Source organism: Aspergillus piperis (assembly GCF_003184755.1).
Source record: "Aspergillus piperis CBS 112811 unplaced genomic scaffold BO85scaffold_5, whole genome shotgun sequence".
NCBI classification, from domain to species: domain Eukaryota; kingdom Fungi; phylum Ascomycota; class Eurotiomycetes; order Eurotiales; family Aspergillaceae; genus Aspergillus; species Aspergillus piperis.
Genome location: NW_020291595.1, coordinates 1,247,254 through 1,266,889, shown reverse-complemented (window position 1 = coordinate 1,266,889; position 19,636 = coordinate 1,247,254). Strand labels below are relative to the sequence as shown.

The 19,636-nt window shown below is 48.6% G+C and overlaps 6 protein-coding genes across 6 annotated transcripts; 4 read left to right on the top strand and 2 right to left on the bottom strand.

Annotated features, from left to right (window-relative positions):
- Positions 1 to 1,360: 1,360 nt before the first annotated feature.
- BO85DRAFT_436790 (C2H2-type zinc finger protein) lies at positions 1,361 to 2,506 on the bottom strand (the record flags this gene model as incomplete). Its single annotated transcript, XM_025658585.1, has 1 exon — positions 1,361 to 2,506. One exon carries the CDS (start codon positions 2,504 to 2,506, stop codon positions 1,361 to 1,363), a length of 1,146 nt encoding a protein of 381 aa, XP_025517775.1.
- A 3,697-nt stretch (positions 2,507 to 6,203) lies between these two features.
- BO85DRAFT_251634 (uncharacterized protein) lies at positions 6,204 to 6,968 on the top strand. Its single transcript, XM_025654939.1, has one exon. It carries the CDS (start codon positions 6,359 to 6,361, stop codon positions 6,746 to 6,748), a length of 390 nt encoding a protein of 129 aa, XP_025517774.1. The 5' UTR covers positions 6,204 to 6,358; the 3' UTR covers positions 6,749 to 6,968.
- A 9,301-nt stretch (positions 6,969 to 16,269) lies between these two features.
- BO85DRAFT_447715 (uncharacterized protein) lies at positions 16,270 to 16,526 on the bottom strand (the record flags this gene model as incomplete). Its single annotated transcript, XM_025659775.1, has 1 exon — positions 16,270 to 16,526. A coding segment is annotated over exon 1 (187 nt), but the record flags the coding sequence as incomplete, so codon positions are not given.
- Positions 16,527 to 16,639: 113 nt separating this feature from the next.
- Positions 16,640 to 17,171, top strand: BO85DRAFT_251464 (uncharacterized protein). The gene is made up of 2 exons (XM_025654937.1): positions 16,640 to 17,080; positions 17,168 to 17,171. Exon 1 carries the CDS (start codon positions 16,804 to 16,806, stop codon positions 17,032 to 17,034), a length of 231 nt encoding a protein of 76 aa, XP_025517772.1. The 5' UTR covers positions 16,640 to 16,803; the 3' UTR covers positions 17,035 to 17,080; positions 17,168 to 17,171.
- A 417-nt stretch (positions 17,172 to 17,588) lies between these two features.
- Positions 17,589 to 18,703, top strand: BO85DRAFT_251466 (histone deacetylase complex subunit SAP30 Sin3-binding domain-containing protein). Its single transcript, XM_025654938.1, has 2 exons — positions 17,589 to 17,974; positions 18,085 to 18,703. The coding sequence occupies exons 1-2, from the start codon at positions 17,753 to 17,755 to the stop codon at positions 18,571 to 18,573; spliced, it is 711 nt and encodes a 236-aa protein (XP_025517771.1). The 5' UTR covers positions 17,589 to 17,752; the 3' UTR covers positions 18,574 to 18,703.
- Positions 18,703 to 19,207, top strand: BO85DRAFT_251459 (uncharacterized protein). Its single transcript, XM_025654936.1, has one exon. It carries the CDS (start codon positions 18,833 to 18,835, stop codon positions 19,097 to 19,099), a length of 267 nt encoding a protein of 88 aa, XP_025517770.1. The 5' UTR covers positions 18,703 to 18,832; the 3' UTR covers positions 19,100 to 19,207.
- The last annotated feature ends 429 nt before the right edge of the window (positions 19,208 to 19,636 follow it).

The window sequence follows — 19,636 nt, the reverse complement described above, 5'->3', positions numbered from 1 at the left end:
TTAATTTGTGCTGTATCTAGTAATTTATTTCTATCCGACGCAATCCCAGTAAAGTACGCAGTAGATAGTTCAGGCAGCCCATTCATCAACACCCCCACAAACATCCCTGCATCGGACCACGCCGATAGCCAAAGGAAGGAACATTCATCTATCACATTTGTTACAGATGTATACAATAAATACATACCGACATGCGAAAACCTGACCCCGGGGCTTGAAAAGCACTCCCCACTACTTCTATCTATCTACCTAGGATTCCTGATCAGCCAAAAGTCTATAAGTAGTAGCTGAGAAAGCTAAGATAACGTGAAAGAAGGGGCCTTGGCTGCTGACCGTCCAGGGGGGGAGAGAGAGAGAGAGAGAGAGGACTGATCATGCGCGACGATTCTACTCGAGAAAATGATGACCTGACGATCGGCGTCTATTCTATCTTGAGACCACCCACACACAGTGGGAGAGGATCAGTGGGATCCAGTTTTTTTTTTTTTCTTTTTTATTTATTCATATTACTCAATACATAACTACTGTACGTGCCGACTCCGAAACCCGGGGGGGTATGGTCATGGTTTGGTCTTGCCGTCATTTTTAATTTATTTATCTATCCACAGTAGTATAGTAGTGTATCGTGGGGGTGGACTCGACTCGTTCCAAAGTATTCCTAACCTATGTCGTGTAGATCTGATTGGCTACTAGGTGGGAATTTATTACATAGTAGTAAGTAGTACTATCGTAAATGATCCATGATGGTATAGTATGTTCCAATTAAGGCTTATTTAGGATTTTTTTTAGGGTGACTTCCCTCTCATCCTGCTCGAGGTCTATAATCACATGTTTTTGGATGGGAATGTTTCTTCTTCGAACCCAAGTGTGGTGTGTTTCGAACACATGAATTTAATATGGAAAAGGTTTGATGCCTCAGAAGAGAAGAGAGAAGAAAGTAGGGAACACAAGAGCTGATGAGCAATTTCGCTTGGTATAGATTTAGTGGAGAGAGAAAAGGAGATGTTTCAGAGGAAGTTTGTGGGGGAAGGTAAGAAGAGAAAAGTATTTGATAAAAAAAGAAAGGCAAGGAGGATCAGAAGAGGGGACACAAAAAGAACAAATTCACAGGATATCCCGTCCATCTATCAGTAGAGACGCCTTGCAACAAAAAAAGTAATAGGAGGGGGAAAAAAACAATGAGAAAGATAATCCAACAGAAAAGCTGAGGAAGAAAAACCACCCAATCACCCGACACCAATGATGCCCATGAACCTTTGTAAATGCACAAGTCTATTCGGTCGTAGCGCGCATAAAAGAACTGCTGATTTTTTTGAACCCAATTTTTACAAACCAACGTGTGGCTGAAGAATGTTCGAACTTAAAAACGTTCGGCCAGGTCACCACCGGCAACGGAATTCGCGGTCGACGAAGTGACCGACGAGAATCCACTACCAGGATTCAACATATCCTGAACGGCGACTTTCGGCACCTGAGGGACTGGCAGCTTGCGCTGTGTTCCGTCCGGTTTCGACATGATGTCCGAGATACTAGGACCATGGTGACCCTGGGAAGGACTGTAGTAGTTGGGCCCTTCCGGTTGTGGTTCCATCGGAGCAAGAGCTGGTGTGTGGTGGAGCGACAGATGACGGATAGACGGCAAATGCAGATCGCTGGAGCCCAGGGGTCTCAAGCGCGGCGAGTGAGCGGGGGTCGCCAAGGGAGTGTGATCGGGAGTGGGTGAGAGGGAGTCGTGGGAGAAGGTGGGAGAGGAAGGAGCAGTCGAGTTGGGAGAGTTAGGTCTTGAACGTTTCACACGGTGCGAGTAACCGTCGTCGTCTTCATGTGAATGCGACCGGCTCATGTTGTGTGTGATCGCGTAAGCAGACAAAGAGGGCAGACGGCCACTTCCGTGGTGGCGCGAGCTGAACAGATGGTGATTGCGTGGCCCTGCATGGAAGCTGAAGTGTTCGTCGCGTTCCACCTGCGACGCAGCCGTCGCCAGGAGGTTAATGTCCATGCCCGACGATGCCCGTTCGCTATTGCGAGCATACGGGCCCAAGTTCGACCGCATGTGACTGGCGTAGTTGGAGAAGGAGTGAGGGGGAGAAATGTCGGGGGAGCCGACCTGCGACACGGGGGCCGACCGGGTCATTGGCTTGCTGGGAGGAGGCATCATAGCGCTGGCGGTGTTGGCCATGGCGTTGTCCTGCCCTGCAGCAGCTGCAGCGGCCGCGGCCAGATGCTGAGCCTTGTTGCTGCGCCTCGAATTAGGGTTGTTGTGGATTCGCGAGTGGCGCGTAAGCTCATCAGAACGACTGAAGCGCTTGGTGCAGCCGGGGAATTGGCAGGCGTGCGGCTTTTCACCCGTATGCGTGCGAATATGTCTTGTCTGGTGCTCCAGACGGTGGAACGCGCGATCGCAGAGGGGGCACTTGTAAGGGCGGGGAAGATCCTGACGCACTTCTTCGGTCGCAGGCCGGGCACCCTTCATGAGCGGCGGAAGTAGGCTGACTGACGACGCCATGTTGGAGTTCGACTGTGTGCTGGACGGAGTAGAAGGAGTCTTGGAGCTGTCCACAGGGGTGGAAGGGGTAGAATCAGTGGAATTGCTTTGAGGGTTCAGCAGATTTGAGAAATCTACTGAAGAGGCCGGTGGCGGCATGTGAAGCTTGTCCCAAGACCGACGAGGGTAAAAAGGTAGGACAGAGCCGGGTTTAAAAAGGACACGTTCGGAAGGGATGAGAAGCCGAGGCGATAGTGATGCACGTCGCGACCAGGGGTAGCTATATCGGCCAGTCGATCACCACCCGCTAGCACCCCAGACCTAACCTTGGCAAGGAGAGATGATAGGAGGAAGACCGCAAGGGTAGTGAGGATCACAGGGCCCTGATGACGAACCAGGGCGAAGCGGTAATCAATTGTCAATTCAACCAAGGGCTGATAACAACGAATTCCCTTTCAATTATTGAAGGGATACGGAATGTGTGGTAGTTATGATAAGTGTTGGGTGAAGCCGGAATCGGATAATGGACCCCGGGGGTGGATGAGTAGCGAGCCGGACAAGGGTGATGTTGAGCAAATGGTCTCGAAAAGAGGAGGGAGAAAGAAAACCTGGAGAAGATGATCTGGGGAGATGAATATATAAGAAGAGAAGAAATCGGGAAGGGCGAAAAGATGAGGAATGGAGGGGAAGAAGAAGGAAACGGAATTCGGGGGAGGGGAGGGAAAAGAGGGCGACTCGTAGAGGGGGTGGGTTATCGGAATCGGAGAGCAGAATGGGAACGCGAAGAAAAAAAAAAAAAAAAGAAAAAAAGAAAAATCAAAAATTGAAAAAAAAAAAAAAAAGATGGATAAAAAAAAATCGATGAAAAGGGAAATATGATTAAAATAAAAAAAAAGGGAAAATTAAAAATCGAAAAAAGAAAAAGACTATGTACTTTGTGTGGGGATAAATATCGGGGGGGGGCAAAAAAAGCAGGAAAGGGAAAAAGAACGTGCTTGAACCAGATCGGCTGCTTTGCTTCTTGGGGCTTCAAACCGGTCAGTCAGCTTTCCTAGTCAGATGGAACGCAGTGCTTTGTCGTTATCATTTCATGCTCTTCTCAACCTTTTTATAATTTCTTGCCTGGATATATGATGTTATGATCATTTGGTATCTACCGCTCTTATACTCAGTACATGAGTTCTTCGATGAATATATGGATATACTCTCTTTAAAGTCTTTGAATTGCCAAACGGGTGTCTCCATCAGTTGCCTATCTCGGGGCTTCTTCCGTCTGGTTTTCGGGCCACGCACGGTGTGTTAGAAAAATTTCACTATTACTGACCGGGAAGAGAGGGTGTCAAAACCGGTAAGGCGTGTAAAGAAAAAAAAAAAAAAAAAAGAATGTGGGGCGGACTAGAGTCAAGAGGGATTACGGAGTAGAAACTGGAACTGCAGAAGTGGCTGTGTGGTCTGGAGAAGTGCGTGCCCCGTATTGTTGGGTGTCGGTAAGGTAAAGCTGTAAGGCCCCGGGAGGGTCTCTGGGGTTGTTGGTTATGTGTACGCACAGTATTGGGGTTTTGGTTGGTGGTAGAGGTGGTGGTGGTAGTAAGTAGTGGTAAGAAACCCTATCACGAACACGAACATCAGCAGCAGCAACCCGGTCTCAGACTTCGCACCGGCTATCGCGGATGATCTGGACAATCCTTCTCGATAGGCGACCGCGTAGATACCTTAGTTTCCCCATCGGTGTCGGTATGATGTTCACTCCGGTGGTGACCAAGCGCGGTTGATTACGCGATTTGTCTCGCCGGTCGGATAATGCGAGGCAGGAGGTAGGCAGTTTCCAAGAATCATCATCATCCATGTGATAGCTACCCTACTTTAACTTGATTGTTCATGCTCACTAGCCATCGATCATTTGCACGGGGAGAATCCGAATCATCATGATCACCAGTGGGGGTGGTGAAGTTATCTAGGCGGTAGGTAAATATGGTGTATTGATCTCGACCGAAAGCGTGATACGGTCAAGCGGAGATGGAGGATCGATTCAATTCCTCCATCTATCCACTACTACTACTACTGCTACTCTAGAAGGGGGGTGCGGCAGGCGCACACGAAACGAATCCCTAGAATGATGCCATTTTGATGATTGTCGATGATGGAGGTATGAGGTGATGATGTGCCTGCGGATGCAAGACTCATTTCTGGTTATGGTTTATTATTTGCTCATTTTTTTTTTTCTTTTTTTCTTTTGATTATTTATTTTTCGTGGTTTGTTTTTATTTCCTGGCTCTCCTACGTGCGTATGTATTTCCCCAACCTGTCTGGGGCATTACCGGGGAAAGAATTTGTTCGACGAGATCTTCGAGACCGCCCAGTCCAGACCAGCTGATCGACCATCATTCAGCAATGGTTGGGTACTGAGAGAAGTAGATAACCAGCAGGGGAGATGAACTCACATCGAATGAGAGTTCCCAAGTGACTCGAGGTGACGGGAGCGGTGATCATAGACAGGGCAAAGCGAAGGACCTGGTAGGGCAGACCGTTGCGCTGAACCAAGAGTCATACGATGGGCGAGATCCAATACATCATCATCCCCATGGGACGAGTTATCTACTCCTATTCCTTCTAACCTAGAATTTGTGTAGGTACCTCCGACTGTGTACCTAAATGAGGCTGCTGACGGAAACCACTGGATGGACTGGAGCACACGAAAAAGAGCCGGGATGACGTCCAGCCTGTTGCGGGTGAGGGCAGACTGACCGCAGTCGGGGGTTCAACTTTGTGGGGGAAGGACAGCATTGCATCAGCCTCATGACTCAGACGAATCATTGGCTCCGCCAACAACAACAACACTTCCCTTCAAGGGGGGCGAGGCGCAAGACGAGGCGAAACTCTCAGCTGGGCTTGCATTCGGATAACAAACTGTACCCCAAGAACACGACGATGACTCGACCGTGTCATCTCTGGATGACATCCCTCCGCGGCAAGGCAAGGCTACGTGGGAATGGCCAGCTAAGAAGGTACCTGCCTAAGTATGTAGGTACCAGGTATGTATCAAGGACAACTTGGGAGGGATTACTGTTGGCACCACGATTCGCATAATAACACCGGCTTTTAGACCCGTAATCCCGAATAGATTCCCATTCCTATTTAACCGGTCCTGCTAGGAACCCCCCTTTCAAGCGCCCCTGGGGTTATTCAGCATTAGTGTATAACTACCGAGAAGAATCATTTTCCCCCTCAAATGCAACCCCCCTGGACTAGCGCTTAACTAGAATCTTCACCACTTCAGAGGACGCGCCGCCCTGCATCGTGTTTCATCAGTGTCAGGCACCCACGTCTCCGTCAAGAGAAACAACACGGGGCCGCCAAACAAAAAAAAGGGGGGTTAATGTGAGACCGTAACTATGTGGGAGGGAACGAGGGCTCCGGTAAGCTCGGAAATTGAACTCCGCAATATCCCCAGGTCCACAACAATAGCTCTCTCTATCTGCGCCCGGAATGTACTATTCCCTCCCCAGACAGATAGTCCACCACCTCCGGTACTATCCACGCAGCTACTAGATATCTACGTATAGTATGGCTCTTTTCAGTTTCAGATGGGGAAATCTCCATGCGGAGATTTTGCCACCGGCTGTGGAGCCTGTACATATTAAACTAATCGACCGATGACATTGTTCGCTGAATTGCACGGTGCTATCTAACCGGGGCAAAGAAAGGCCCAGGCGTCATCGGGATAAAGAAAGATACGGTCTCGGCAAGTCCAGCCAGCCAAGGGCTTCACGGACAGCCCTTCACGCGCTCGCCATCGCTTCTAGGCTTAATCTAGGATTCCATATCCGTAAATGGGTGGTATAATATGCTCTCATATTTTTGTTTTATTTTCTAATGAAATTCCTCCTTTTGGGGTCTTGCGGCATCCTTATCTACGGGCACGCAAGGGTCATAGGGATAGATTGTATGCCACAGGTGGTGAATGACAACATACATGTCAGTAGTAGTGGACTAGTGGACTTGCATTCGAGGAAGCTCACTAAAAGTGCTACTAGATACTTACTACTCTGTACACTATATGAAATATCCGAGCTGGGAATATTGTTCCAAAGGAGAGTCGAAGGAAGCGGGAAATATGCATCAAGCCGTCAGAACAGGCCGCTTAGTGGCAGATCAGATCACAGGCACTCAACCCTCCCACCCCGAGGGGTCCGCGCCGACCGGGGACTAGTACTAGTAGTAGTAGATTCAGCAAGATGGATGGATGGATGGATAGATAGATAGTAGATACCAGCTCGCTCCATTCTTGGAATTGAAATGTGCTTTAGTCTGCGGAGTCAAGTATGGGAAATCAAGGTTCCAGCTAGGCATTGTCATCGGATAAGATGCAGCAGGGTCATGTATCCGGGCTTGGGTGTGTAACACATGCCACCTCCATGGAGACCTCCCCCAGCCCACATTGTTGTCACCCGCGAGAATCGAGGGTGATGCGATGCTGTTATCTCGAACCCTGACCAAGGGGGAGAAACCCGACGGATGAAACCCCCACCAGGGCGATATCGTGGTTTTGTTACCAGCTCTGATAGGCTAGACTCGGCTGACGGCCCTTCTTTGCGATCAGCGGATATCGGATCGTGACCTTGAATGGTTCGTTTGTTTGGAGCCTGGGGAGTTTCCCCGGCACGGCGGGATCAGAGAGGAAGGCGTCGCGACCTGGCCGATCACTAGAAAATGAAAGGAGGGGGAAAGTGACTAATAAGATTCTTCAGATAAGAAGAAGAAAAACACAAAAGTACTACTACCACTACGAGACTACGACACAGTACTAGTATACGTACACGCTTGATCATTGATGGAGCAGGTGCCGCTCGCTGCAGATACCAGAAGGTGGCATGGGACATGTTCTCTTTCTCCGCCTAGAATTTGTGAGGGGAATCGGCCGTCATCCCCACAGACACCTGAGTATCTACAATACACACGCACCATACTCCAACTCTCTTGGTAGGCATAATTGGAAAGAACGCTGACTCGTTTCCTTATCTATACGGAATGATAATTGTGTATTGCACAAATTTTCTTGTGTGGGGTGGAGACCTCCTGTCTGGTCAAACATCTCTCACTACATACACCTGGTGCCGGACCGATTGCCGGCACTTTGCCGGTCAGTGAATTAATTAATCCCAAAGAAGGGGGCGCCCAGCAATCACCCCACCATCTCTCCAGACTTGGGATGGTGGGACAAATGGGGAAAGAGAGGAATGAGGTTGGCACGCAGGTACCGCTGCCCTGTACGTAACCACCCCAGCTAGCCGGAGCCACGTACGTTTCTCATCGCATTATTATTGTTATTATCATTACTACTACTAATATTATTATGATCCCGGATAAGGAGGGGAAGAGGATCACAACCTTTCATTTGTTCGGATACCACCTACCACCACACACTCACTGCCTGATCGTGATGGAAATAGCATCCCTCCTTGCCGTTTGATTGGGGGTTCGGATTATTCCCTCAAATCCTGATCAGCCTGGCATGGCACCACTCCATCCACTACAAAGGGGACATTTCAGTTTTACCCCGATGTGGCACTGTGGTGGCTGTACTAACCTTTCTATCCCGGCCCCTCCCAAGGCAGATAGATTCTGCCTGTGGTTATACCATTTTATTTTTATCGTTTAGGAGCTGTCATGGGCCAACTACTTTGAGGGTTGGTAATATTCGGCAACCAACAACATCAGCCCTGATTTAGCGCCCATGTATGGCTGAGCATTGAGCCGTTGCGCTTAGAAATAGTAGTAGTAGTTGGTTGTTTGTAACAGGGAAAAAGGCTTCTTCTATTTCTCGGTCTTTCCAGTCTCCTCGCATCCGCTCTGCATGAAGCCCCAACGCACTATTGAATCAGACTGACGCTGATCATGGTGCGACAACCCTGACCCCATAGATAGTCTAGAAGGGGGGATCCATTCTAGAGGACCCCGTAGAATCCCCGGGGCTTGGGTTATCAGCAGAACGAGCATGTAAACCTGTATCTCAGTGGCAATCCATTTTTGAGTTCCCTTTACCCCGTTTGTCCATCCTTTACAAAGAGGTATTGTTCATTGCCTCCTCCGCTTTTTTCGACTCCGAAAGACGGAAGATCTTCCCCGCGATCAACGCAGCCGGGGATCGACACTCAGATTTGGCCAGGCCTCTAACCGCAAAGGGCCATCCCTGTGTCTAAGTCCGGTCACTGGCTCGGCTTCACGGCGCCATGATATGCTCTGGATTACTCTTTTAGGAGGGAGTACGACGCGGATCTACCCTAGCCAAGCCTAACTGACCACTCGGTTGCAGATAACCCTCTCTGACCTCGTCCCGTCTGCAGTTAGTTAGTTGTTCTTGATGAGAAGTCTGCGAGTCACGAGTCACTACCACGGTAACTACCAGCGGCAACCGTCTCCGCAAACCCAAGAAATGAGAGTTAGAAACATAAAAGTCAATGAGAATGAAGAAGCAGGGATTGAAACGAAAAAAATGACCCCCCCATTGTCCGTCACGTTCAGAGAGGATCATCGTAAGCGCCAATATCCTGGAAGCCGTTTATCCGCCAAAGGATTTGCGTTTCGCAGGAACTGTTCTACTGTTACAGTTACTGCTTAATTGCTTAGAGGGGAATTGTGTGCTCCGTAATGACCCGCCAGTAGTTTGACGAAACCCCACTGTGAGATAATAATTTGCTTCATCTTTTACCGACCACAAACTCATCCACCAACCGTATAGCGCCTGGCGATCCGATACGCGATGGTCTATCCCACACCCCTCCAGCAGAGAATGGTCGATGCATTCATTCATCTAGTTGGACTTGGGATCATCCTCTAGTCTGGTGCGGAGTACGGAGTATATCTCTACCAGAGCAGATTGTCTCCGGACAATGAAAATCCGTTACTAAATACTAGCATCATGATCAACTTTCATCACACATGCTTTACTGGATTTCCCACCTTTGGTTACATGGTGATTGACAACATCACTTCCCCTCATATGAGACTGATGTTCGGGGCCCTGCATTGAGCCAAGTCCAGAACATCGCCCAGACGGGATCATCTTGTTTGTACCTTTCTGAGAGGGTGAGTGTGAGGCCTCTCATTGATCACGATGCTTTCCTTGACCTGACGTTGCCTGATCTGTTGATGTGGGGTTATCGTATGGTGTCAGACAATCGACCCACGTATGCACACCGGCTTTCCTTTTTGTTGCACGAAAGGAATAAAAAAAATAGAAAAATCCTTTTTTCTTGTTATCTGAACCCCTCATCACCTAATCCAGTCTGACAGCTTGACAACACATAGAAACCACCTCTACTTGTGAGTGAAACACAGGGGAAAAATACCATGGGATAACCTGGAATCCTGCACACCCGCCGAAATGGTACGCTTTGATTCCCATTCCCTGCCCACAAGTCTAGTCGCCGAGGGGCCGCCTGAAGAAAGGAAGCGCAGCAGTTACATGTGAGCGCATGGGCCGCAGAAAATAAAAGACAAATTCGAGACTTAGGCTGCGCAGCCTGTCAGTCTTAGTCTGCCTTGCCGTGCGGATCGTAAATGTTTCACGAGGAGTACTCGTACTACCACCAAACACTGGGGGAACCAACCAGAATGAAGCTCCAAGCTTAAGAGGCAGATCTTATTATCAATATCGATGATACATTGCATGCGTTGCCTTCTACTGATTACTATTTTCTTCTTCTTCTTTCTTCCTATATGATCACACCATCACTCATCAGTCACCTCGTTCACTTTCTGGTTTCTGAACTCTGGTTTCCCCGTCAATGGCCGGTCGGGCATCCGGTTGCATGCAATGTGGGAATTACACCGCTTGTATGAAAATTCGATTACGTCTCATGAAAACATCTCCAGAGGCAGAGAAAAAAAAAAAAGGTAATATCCACTGATCTCCGCAGGAAGGGGCAAAACTTTTCAGCCATTCATGCTCTGATGCGATGAAAATAATAGCCACGGCAACCAACCCCAAGTCATGACGTGTAGAGACAGGAATGTTAGCAATGATACTACGTACTTACCATTGTGGACAGTTCTGATTTCGTCAATCCCCAGTTGGGTAAGCCGCCGGGTAGATCTTTGTCACCATACTGATGTACCCGAGAGTGCCCTAAAGGACCAACCACACAGTGGAGTTGTGCCCTGGGCGTTTTCAGGGCTCAAGAGAGATAAGGCAACGAGTCACCCGAGCACGAAGGTAAGGTATGCAGATGGTTGCAATTTCATAATTTATTTTTCAGATGACCATAGATAGCCAAGAAAAGATAGCATGCTAGGATATCACTTCCTACCACTTACTGCTTGCTCACCACCACAACACTTCTGAAGGCGACATCAGAATGCTTGGCGGCTATGTGCGGGGGTGGAGGGAGAACTCTGGGGAATCTCCAGATTGAACTATCGCTCATGATCATTCGCTCTACCAAGAACCCAGCAATTTACGACCTCTTGGCCAATGAAAATCCCCGTCAGCAGAAAAAGAAACTGATAATTAATTACTAGTACTAGTAGCATGAAGGGTGGATGCTAATCAATCTACCCAGTGTGGTGTGCATGAAATGCTTATCAGGCAAACTGAGATGATCTAGTGTAACACGGAGCTGGGAAGGAGGGTGAGTGGGAGGAGCTGCCTAGCTGGTAAGTAAGTCGCTAGCTATCTTTGCTAGGTCCGGCGTGCTGGTGGGTGGTGTGTATCACCGTGACCATACGACGGGCACTGATTGCGGTCGAGGTGCAAATCCCACGGCCCAACCGATCTTAACCACACGCACCCAAGGAAGGCGCGCGCCCCCCTCCCCACAAGGCGCCAAGTTCAGCGATCCGGGGATCCACAAGCTTCTGGAACGGGGCGTCTTGACCAATAATATCATAGGGGCCGTATCACGGTGATATCGCCGATTCACAGGCTTCACAGCCGCTGCCCCCAGGTTATGCGGGGCCGCGCTTCCGGAATCCGGACGCTTCTACTTTAGTCAAGACGGTACCGGCCATGTTACTGTATGGAGGGTATGTGTCGTATTGGGTTGGTGAGTAAGTAGTGGTGTGGTTGGAAAAATCTTGCTTCGTTGCTGTCATTGGTCATGAAGGGAAGAATGTGAGTTGCTTTTCTTATCTGACAGCATTTGCTGCGATGGATTGAATTCCTACTTCATCTACAACATCACCGATCCCATAAACAGGGGGAGGGAAAAAAACAGGGACACGGACAAGGACAGATAGCGCGCGGGTAATGCAATCCAAACCCCCAGGGTCCTTCAACTTCCTTACGTGACGACCATATTTTGCAGCCCGCGTTAGTAGGGGTTGCCGTCTTGTCTTTACCGGAGTATAGCCAGTGGCCAAATATTGGAAGGAGTAAGTACTCCGTATAGAGGACTGGAATTTACCCCGAAGTTATCCCTCCCCAGGGAACCAACGAACCGCTATCCGCTGAACCCAACACTAACCTTATGTTGTTTTCCTCCCCCCTTGTTCTCCCGAATCACACCATCCAGCCCGTTTCTGCACGAATGCCTGTCTACATCCCTCCCCCTCCTCCGTCCCTCCGTCCCGTCTTCGACATGGATTCTAGGTACTACTCCTCTTACTCCGCAGTAACTTTCTTCAATCTATTCGATTAACCAATAATTGGCCATGTTGAAGTTAGAATTGTTGCAACCCGGTGAGGGCGCCAGACAGACGGGCAGGCAGAAACAGGGGGGAGGGGGAGAAAAACCGGGGATTGTACGGAGTAATCTTTATAATTTCTTTTCTTATTTTTTATTTTATTTTCCTTACGGTCGCTTTACGCGCGCGCGCACGCCGTTAGCTACTTATCTACCTACTTACTTACTTTACGGGGTATGGGACGCTACAACGCTATGCTACTTTACTTATCTCTCGTGTTGTGATGACACGTCGCCTGTAAGGTAAGCAAGCAAAGCGGGATTTTGAGGGGGGGAAGGTACGGCGAGCGCCGGCCGCTGACACCCTGGTTGTTGTGGCGTTTTTCACCTGCCTTTTCTTTCTTCCTTTCAGTCCTTGGATTATACTAGGTAACCTATAGTTACTACTTATACAGAAGGAGTAGATAAGCTGGTAAGTTGCTGATTTTCTTGCTTTGCTTTGCTTGATTACACAGGATAAGGAGTATTCAGTCTCGGTCGGGTAAATTGCCAGTACCTGAATCTAAATCCTTCAACTAAAATACTTACTATCAGCATTATTATCGAACCCCGTGTCTATAATTATAACCACCAGCAGTGCCAGTGCCAGTGCCAGTCCAAGCTCCAAGATAGTGTCGTCTATAGCTTCAGTGATGGGACTTTCTCCCCCAAACCGGTAAAATATTAATGAGGATTGACCCGACCCCATTGCCAAGTGGTGCGCTCCTTCCTCCCTTCCTAGTTCCCTCAGGTCCTAGTTTGCTTTAGTGAGGTACTAGTGTAGGTGGTGAAAAAGCTTGGGGCCGGAGGGGGATGGAATTATGATGATGGGTTTGAGATAAGGATTTTTTCTTTTTTTTCTTGCGGTTAGTTCTTACTAAGTACATACTAGGTGATGCAGGGTGATGATAATGATGATGGTGGTGGTGGTGCAATTGTCATGACCATGCCATATATTCTATACTACTTACTACGATACCCATTATTGTCTGTTTCTTCTCGTAGGAAAACAGTGAAGGAGTACCGCCGTAGGCAGACATACACACGGACCTAGCACTACTAACTAACATATTAATTTATATATCGACTAATTTAGTAGTTAGCTGCCCCTCTCTTCTTCTTCCCCTCCTCTCGAGCTATGACGACGATCTCGGGGGGAAGTTGTGAGGAGAGGAGAGAGAAGACCAGAGGCTAGAACTATGACCCCTTTCACATGATAACCAACTATAGTATGTATCGACATAGTCTAAGCTTGCAGATTGCAGTTTTTAGCTAGGTTACTTGACTTCAACTTCTGCACGGCATATGTAGCCTAGTACTAAGTAAATACCTACACTGATGCTTTTTTCCCCCTCTGTTGTAGTTATGTATCGATGTATGATGTAACATAAAGTGTAATTTTGTATTGTTCGTTATTTTTTTTCCCCCAGACCGCCACCAACTAAATAACCTAATGAGATTTAGTTAATACAGATGGGATGGGATAGCGGGGATAGATGCCTAGGTGGGATAGAATAGCCAAGACAAAACCCAAGACAACAACGAAAGGGGGGTGATGAATGAATGATTGGAATGATACCAACTACGTACACTCTTCCTTTAACTAGATAGTAGTAGTATGGAACCATAATTTCTTTTGCTTCATAATACTAATACTCGAAGGTGAGAAAGATACCAATGAGGGAATTACCCAATTGGGAATGATGGGGTAAGAATGGAAAGAAAAAAAAACACACCAGACGGAGGAGAACAGAGAGTCACGGAAGATGGCCGGAATTGCGTCATGAGAATGATTTGCAGCTAATCCAGGAGTCGAGACATGGGCCTGCCTTAGTGGCGGCGCACTGCCGCGTTTCTAGATGACAATCTCCCGCGTCTGGAGGACTGGATCAGGCTGTTGACTAACTAGTACTTAGTCTAGTAGCGCACCATAACTGGACAAGGGTTGTTGTGTGGATTGTGTGGGCTACGGAGGGGGAGAAAGGACCGGAGATCCGGTGTATTAGATAATATCGGGTTCTAATCTGACTAGTTATGTTAGTTGATTCTTGTTGCTTTGCTTTGCTTTGCTATCATCATTATCGTACAGTTAGTTATGTAGGTGCAGCAGCAGCAGCAGCAGCTCAGCTCAGCTCATCTCAGCTCAGCCAGTCTACTCCGTAGTAGTAGCTTTTGCCACGTCAGGGCACTACTACTTTTTTGTCTTTCCGCTTCGCTTTGTTGGGGCGGGAGCGTACTGTCGTTATCCTAATATCTCCTTCTAGTGGTACTGGGTCCTTTTTTTTTTGTCTGCCTCTTTACTCCGTATGCATGTGATGATTTGACTGGACTAGAGAGAAAGGGAACCACTCGTGAAGAAATTTCGCGTAAAGAAGAAAAAAAACCAACCAAGGCACCACTCACCATCCTCAAATCCAGACAATTTACGAACAAATTCCGGGACAGAACCTGCAAGAATGATACGGTGATCGGATGATTTCGGGATAATTCCGGGCATTCTTCCCCTCTGGGGCCCGTCTTGCGACTAACGGGGCTGGCTGGATAGTTTATCAGGGCGGATTGCGGAGAAATTTCTTACCTAACTTGCCCCCTCCTCTCTCTCTCCAGATGGGCCGGAGCCACGGGCTGCCCCGAAAAGGGTACCTCGGTGAAGGTACCTTTGCGGTTAGGCGCTTTTTCCTGCCCTGCCATTCTTTCCCTTCTTTCCCCTTGTGACAAGACTGACGACCGACCTCCTCCTTCAAGGAGCTTGGTACTCCGTAGCGGCGTAGCGGCCGTAGAGATGTCTCCTACCTATCTAACTAACTAAATACTACACTAGATGAATTTTTTTATCCCTCTAACGGAGTACTTCCACCCCCCTCCTTCGCCTTTCCCAGGTTTGATTGCAGCCCACCAACCACCCCTTCACTTTCCACTCCCCCCCCCTCCCTCTTCCCCCCTCTCTCTCTTTCTCCCCCGGCTGAGGCAATTTTCCCATCCATCGGCATGTCCGTCCCGAGTCCTGGAATCTTGCCGAGTCTGTCCCGAATCCCGTGGTGGTCTGAGCCGTCCTGACTGGCGGCTTCCCTAACCAGCCCTGATTTCTGGGGGTTGATTTCCGGTGGACGGAGTACAATCCTCCCCCCCTCCCTAAGGGTCACATTAATCCGGTTACTGTTCCAGGCAATCATGTAACTATTCTGGAGCCGTGATGTGGCCAATACACCGGTAGCCCCATTGTTTTCCATTTTCCATATTTTTTTATTTCCCCTCCGTATGTCGGCATTTACTCCCTTCCGGTAGAATGTTTGCCCTGTCTATCAGTCTAATGCTTATCACACGTTAAAGTTTTCAAGTATGGGCTTCTAGTAGCATTTTTCCCATTTTCGCCCCTGGCTAGTTTTACTCTGTATAGTCTGAGTTTCTCGCTTCTGCAAAACTGGGGCTTCAGGGAATATAGCGGTGAGCAAACAAAATTTTTTTCCTAGCCAGATGTCCCATCTTGACTCACACGAAAACGTTGCCAAAAAAGACAAGATGTGTGCCCAACCCGGTTCCAGCCATTGGGGCCATCTCTTTTTTTTTTTTTTTTTTTTTTCCTGTCCAGCGTTATGCCGTCGTTATGTGCCATAATTGTGCGAAGGTGGATCCCTCTCTCCTCACCCCAGTCAGGACTGTCAGACCACCCCCATATAGTTACTACTTACGGATACGGAATAGTAGTTATCAACTAATCGGCTACTTTAGACCTTAACCGCCGGATTCAGCTGTCACGTGTGTTGGGGTCGTTATGAGTTACTCCGGACGGAGGTGAAACCCTGACAGATACCCCAGGCACAGCCGTGTCAAATCCCGATGCCCATCCCTGCTTGGGGTGATAAATGATATTCCGTCCAATCCGTTCAACTGATAGGCGGAATATTTCTATCCCCCTCCCTCGAGGGGATTTCCCCATCCTATCATTGACTCTCCCCAGGCCTCAATTTCACCCTCATTCATTGATTAGTAGTAATAACGTAGTAGTATCCTAGACCAGGGTGCTTAATATCGGCATATCCGGACACGTGCCGGGGTATTTTACCCTCGTTCGAGCATAGCTCACCCAACCAACTGCTGCCCATTACTACTAGTAACTATTTACTACTACCTTGTTGGTGTGCTCGTAAGCGCCACGGGAAGAAGTATGGTGTGAGATAACAACAACAACAACAATAACAACACGGGGCAGCCAGGCACCCGTATTGCCAATGGCCATAAGCAACAAGCACCCATGATGCCATCCGATTGGGTGCTGGGATAATTGTCTCGAACGACCGAATCTGCCCATGGCGCAGGTCGATAGGCATGGAATTGTTCTAGTCCTATAGTCTTTATTCAGGGGTACAGTCCTGTCAAGCCCCTGGTCACGGGCGCTCAGACTACGCCCATGACGTCGGATCTTGCAGTGCAGAGACAGTGCTCTCTGCTCTTCCAGCTCAGCTGAAGCTGTGTCTCTGCTGCCTGGGCTGGGCTATGACCCTGTGATGGTGGGAGGTGGAGGGGTCTAGATAACACTCCATCGACCAATCTATCTTCTTCTTTCCATGCTCTTGGTGATAGGGATGAGGGTCGGCGGTTTCGAATCAGGTAACAGCCATGCGCCGGTTAATATTGAGGGTGTGAGAGTAGCCGGGCATGAGTCCAGCCCTTTTGGATGCCGAGTCCATCTACTTTACTTCTTACCCATCCGGGGAGATGGTGCTTCGCCATTGTTCTAAGGCAGAAGCTGCTTTTGTACCCCACTGCTGGTGGGATAGACAATGGGTACTTGCAGTATCGTCTCTGATAGTCAGTGTTACTAGTGGCATTATCGTGAGTGCACGTGATAAGGTAATTGATACTGTATCCAACTTTTGCTGTTTATGATGCAAGAACGTGTAAGGTTGTTTCCTCAAGGTATCCTTCTACGAAGGTAAATAATGTGTGAACATGTGATCTTGGTGTAACACTCTGGTCTAAATCGTGTTTTAACCCAAGGACTGAACTTCCCCCGTAATAGGTTCTTGAATAGCTTGAAGGCTTGAATTCGTCGACAATCATCATCACCAGTACCTAGTGATTGAGAACGATGAGTGATACCAACCTTTCATGCTGCATGATATCCGTGTTGTCTCTCACCTCCCACCTCCGATACTCGTGACTCTCCACACCCCGGAGACATGTCCGATATGGTGATATCAAGACATATACTGAGCGACTTGGCAGTCCCTTAGAATCAAACATCAACAATGATCTGTCAGTTCTTTCTTCTGACATATCTCATACCAACCACCCCCATTCCTCTTGTCTCCTTCCTTATCTTCTCAAAGTATATTCGGTAATATTACCCGATGCGGTCGCGATGATGTCGCGCCTCAATATTCTGCCGCGTCTGCCCGCCTCCCGTCGGCCGAAGCAAAAGTCATTCAGGCATGCTTTTTCACCATTGCGATTAGTCTTGTGCTGTTGAGAGCCGTTCGTTCAGTTGTTGCCGGTGGCTATTCATTTCCTGTAACACAATCGTTCGGGGCTGCGATTGCCCCGGCTGCCCTTTTCCCACCATCCCTCTCCTTTCCCTCTTTCTTTCTCTCCATCTCTCACGGCCATGGCTCCCCCGCGCCAGCGGACGACAGCCGCTCAGGATGACTCTCGCTCTGAAGGCTCCAGCACTGCAAGAGAGCATAAAACGACAACGGGAAAGTCTCGTAAGGGTGCTGGCGGTGCTGCAGCAGTGGCCGCTTTGAACAGTCGCGAGGCAAAAGCCTCTGCGAGTTCTGCAAACGTCACCAGCGCTCCAGCTGGAGGCGAACAGGACAATCTACCAAAGGTACGCTGCAATCGGTGTTAACTGGCTCTTTCTTCATTGTACATTCACTATATTCTCCATACCACTACCCTGCATACTGTGGTATCATATCTGACATGGATTGGATGTAGATCCCCTGGTCCGAAATGCCCCTCGAACTCCTCCACTCCTACCGACATGCCTACAAATTGTCTACCCCAAGCGCGTTCTCCAGCGAATACTCCCACTTGCTACTCTCCCGTGGAATCGGACTCCGATCACCAACTTCTATCGCCGCCCAGAGAGCACACCTAACCCGCCAGGATCAGACGACGAATGGTTCCCAGTCGAGCGCATCCACATCCCGAAAAGCTCTGCAGAGCAATTCCTCCGCCCCGAATGGCGTCAGCACAAGACACAAAGACCGTCCGTCAAACAAAGGCCCAGATACAATTGATGTCAAGGGTGCGCTGCATCAAATAATTGGTCAGGAAAGGGTGTGCAAGAACCAGCTTGCCGTCACAGTGCGCAAACACTTCAACAGCGCTGGTCTTGCGGAACAGGAGGCTATTGCGCGGTTCCTGTACAAGGTCCGTGAAGAGGGACGAGGACGACACTTCCGTCTCAGATTCCAGCCATAGTTCCTGCACCATTCTTCCATGTCCTCGTCTTTCCCTCTTATTACCTACCTCTGATCTTGGAAAGAATCATCCCGGACCTGCGGATATGTCGTGGGCATAACCTCGGCTCATTGTGCTTCTGGTCTTGAGCACAATTTTTACGGGCTCCGGATTGAATCTATTCCAGGGGACTCCACGCCCTCTGTTCCCCCCTACTCTTCACCTTGAATGCCTCTCTCTTTTCACCGGTCACCGGGCATCCTAGTTCCTTTACCTTTTCATGATACCCATTGGTGCTAGTTCAGATAAGTACTTCTTTCTTACTCCATTTCACTGTTTCCTTTGTTATCCTGGTCTACCTCCGCCGAGATCACTACTCTCCTGTCTGTTGCCCTTGAGCCAAGATCCTTGTCATGCTGGCTATCCTGTGCGCCGCATTAGACCCTCGCCATCAGTGCACTACTCTTTCCTTCTCTGGCTCATATACTTGTACATTATCACTCGGAAATGGGATATATCGGCGTTTTATCTTCCATGTCTAGACTAATTGCAATAATATACCTGCTCTGGTTCATATTCGTACTAGTCCGTCTTCACCCGTCCTGGGTTATATATATATATGGAGAGAGAGAGGTCGGTAACCGTACTACGCATACTACCCCATCAATGACAACTACTAAGTAATACCAACTAAGACATGCATGACCTAGTACTAGTAACTTATTCATCCAATTGCATTTTCCTCTCACTGTCTGTCTCTTTGCACTTCACTTATACTCACTATGTACATTTCACTTCATTCCATTCGACATTTGGTACCTCCACTGTTCCACCGGCCAGAACTGAACCATAGAACAAGACACGAAGGATAGGTAGCAACAGCAGCAGCAGCAGCAGCAGCAGCAGCAGCAGCAGCAGCAGCAGCAAAAAATAAGGATAAATAAAACCACTAAAACTAGCTCAATGAATAAAAAACGAGGAAAGAAGAAAAGAAGGAGAGGAATACCTATTGACGACTAACAAGCGCAAAGCAAAATGTTTCAGAGAAGCGAGAGTTGACGGGGGTGAAAACGCCAAAATGCAT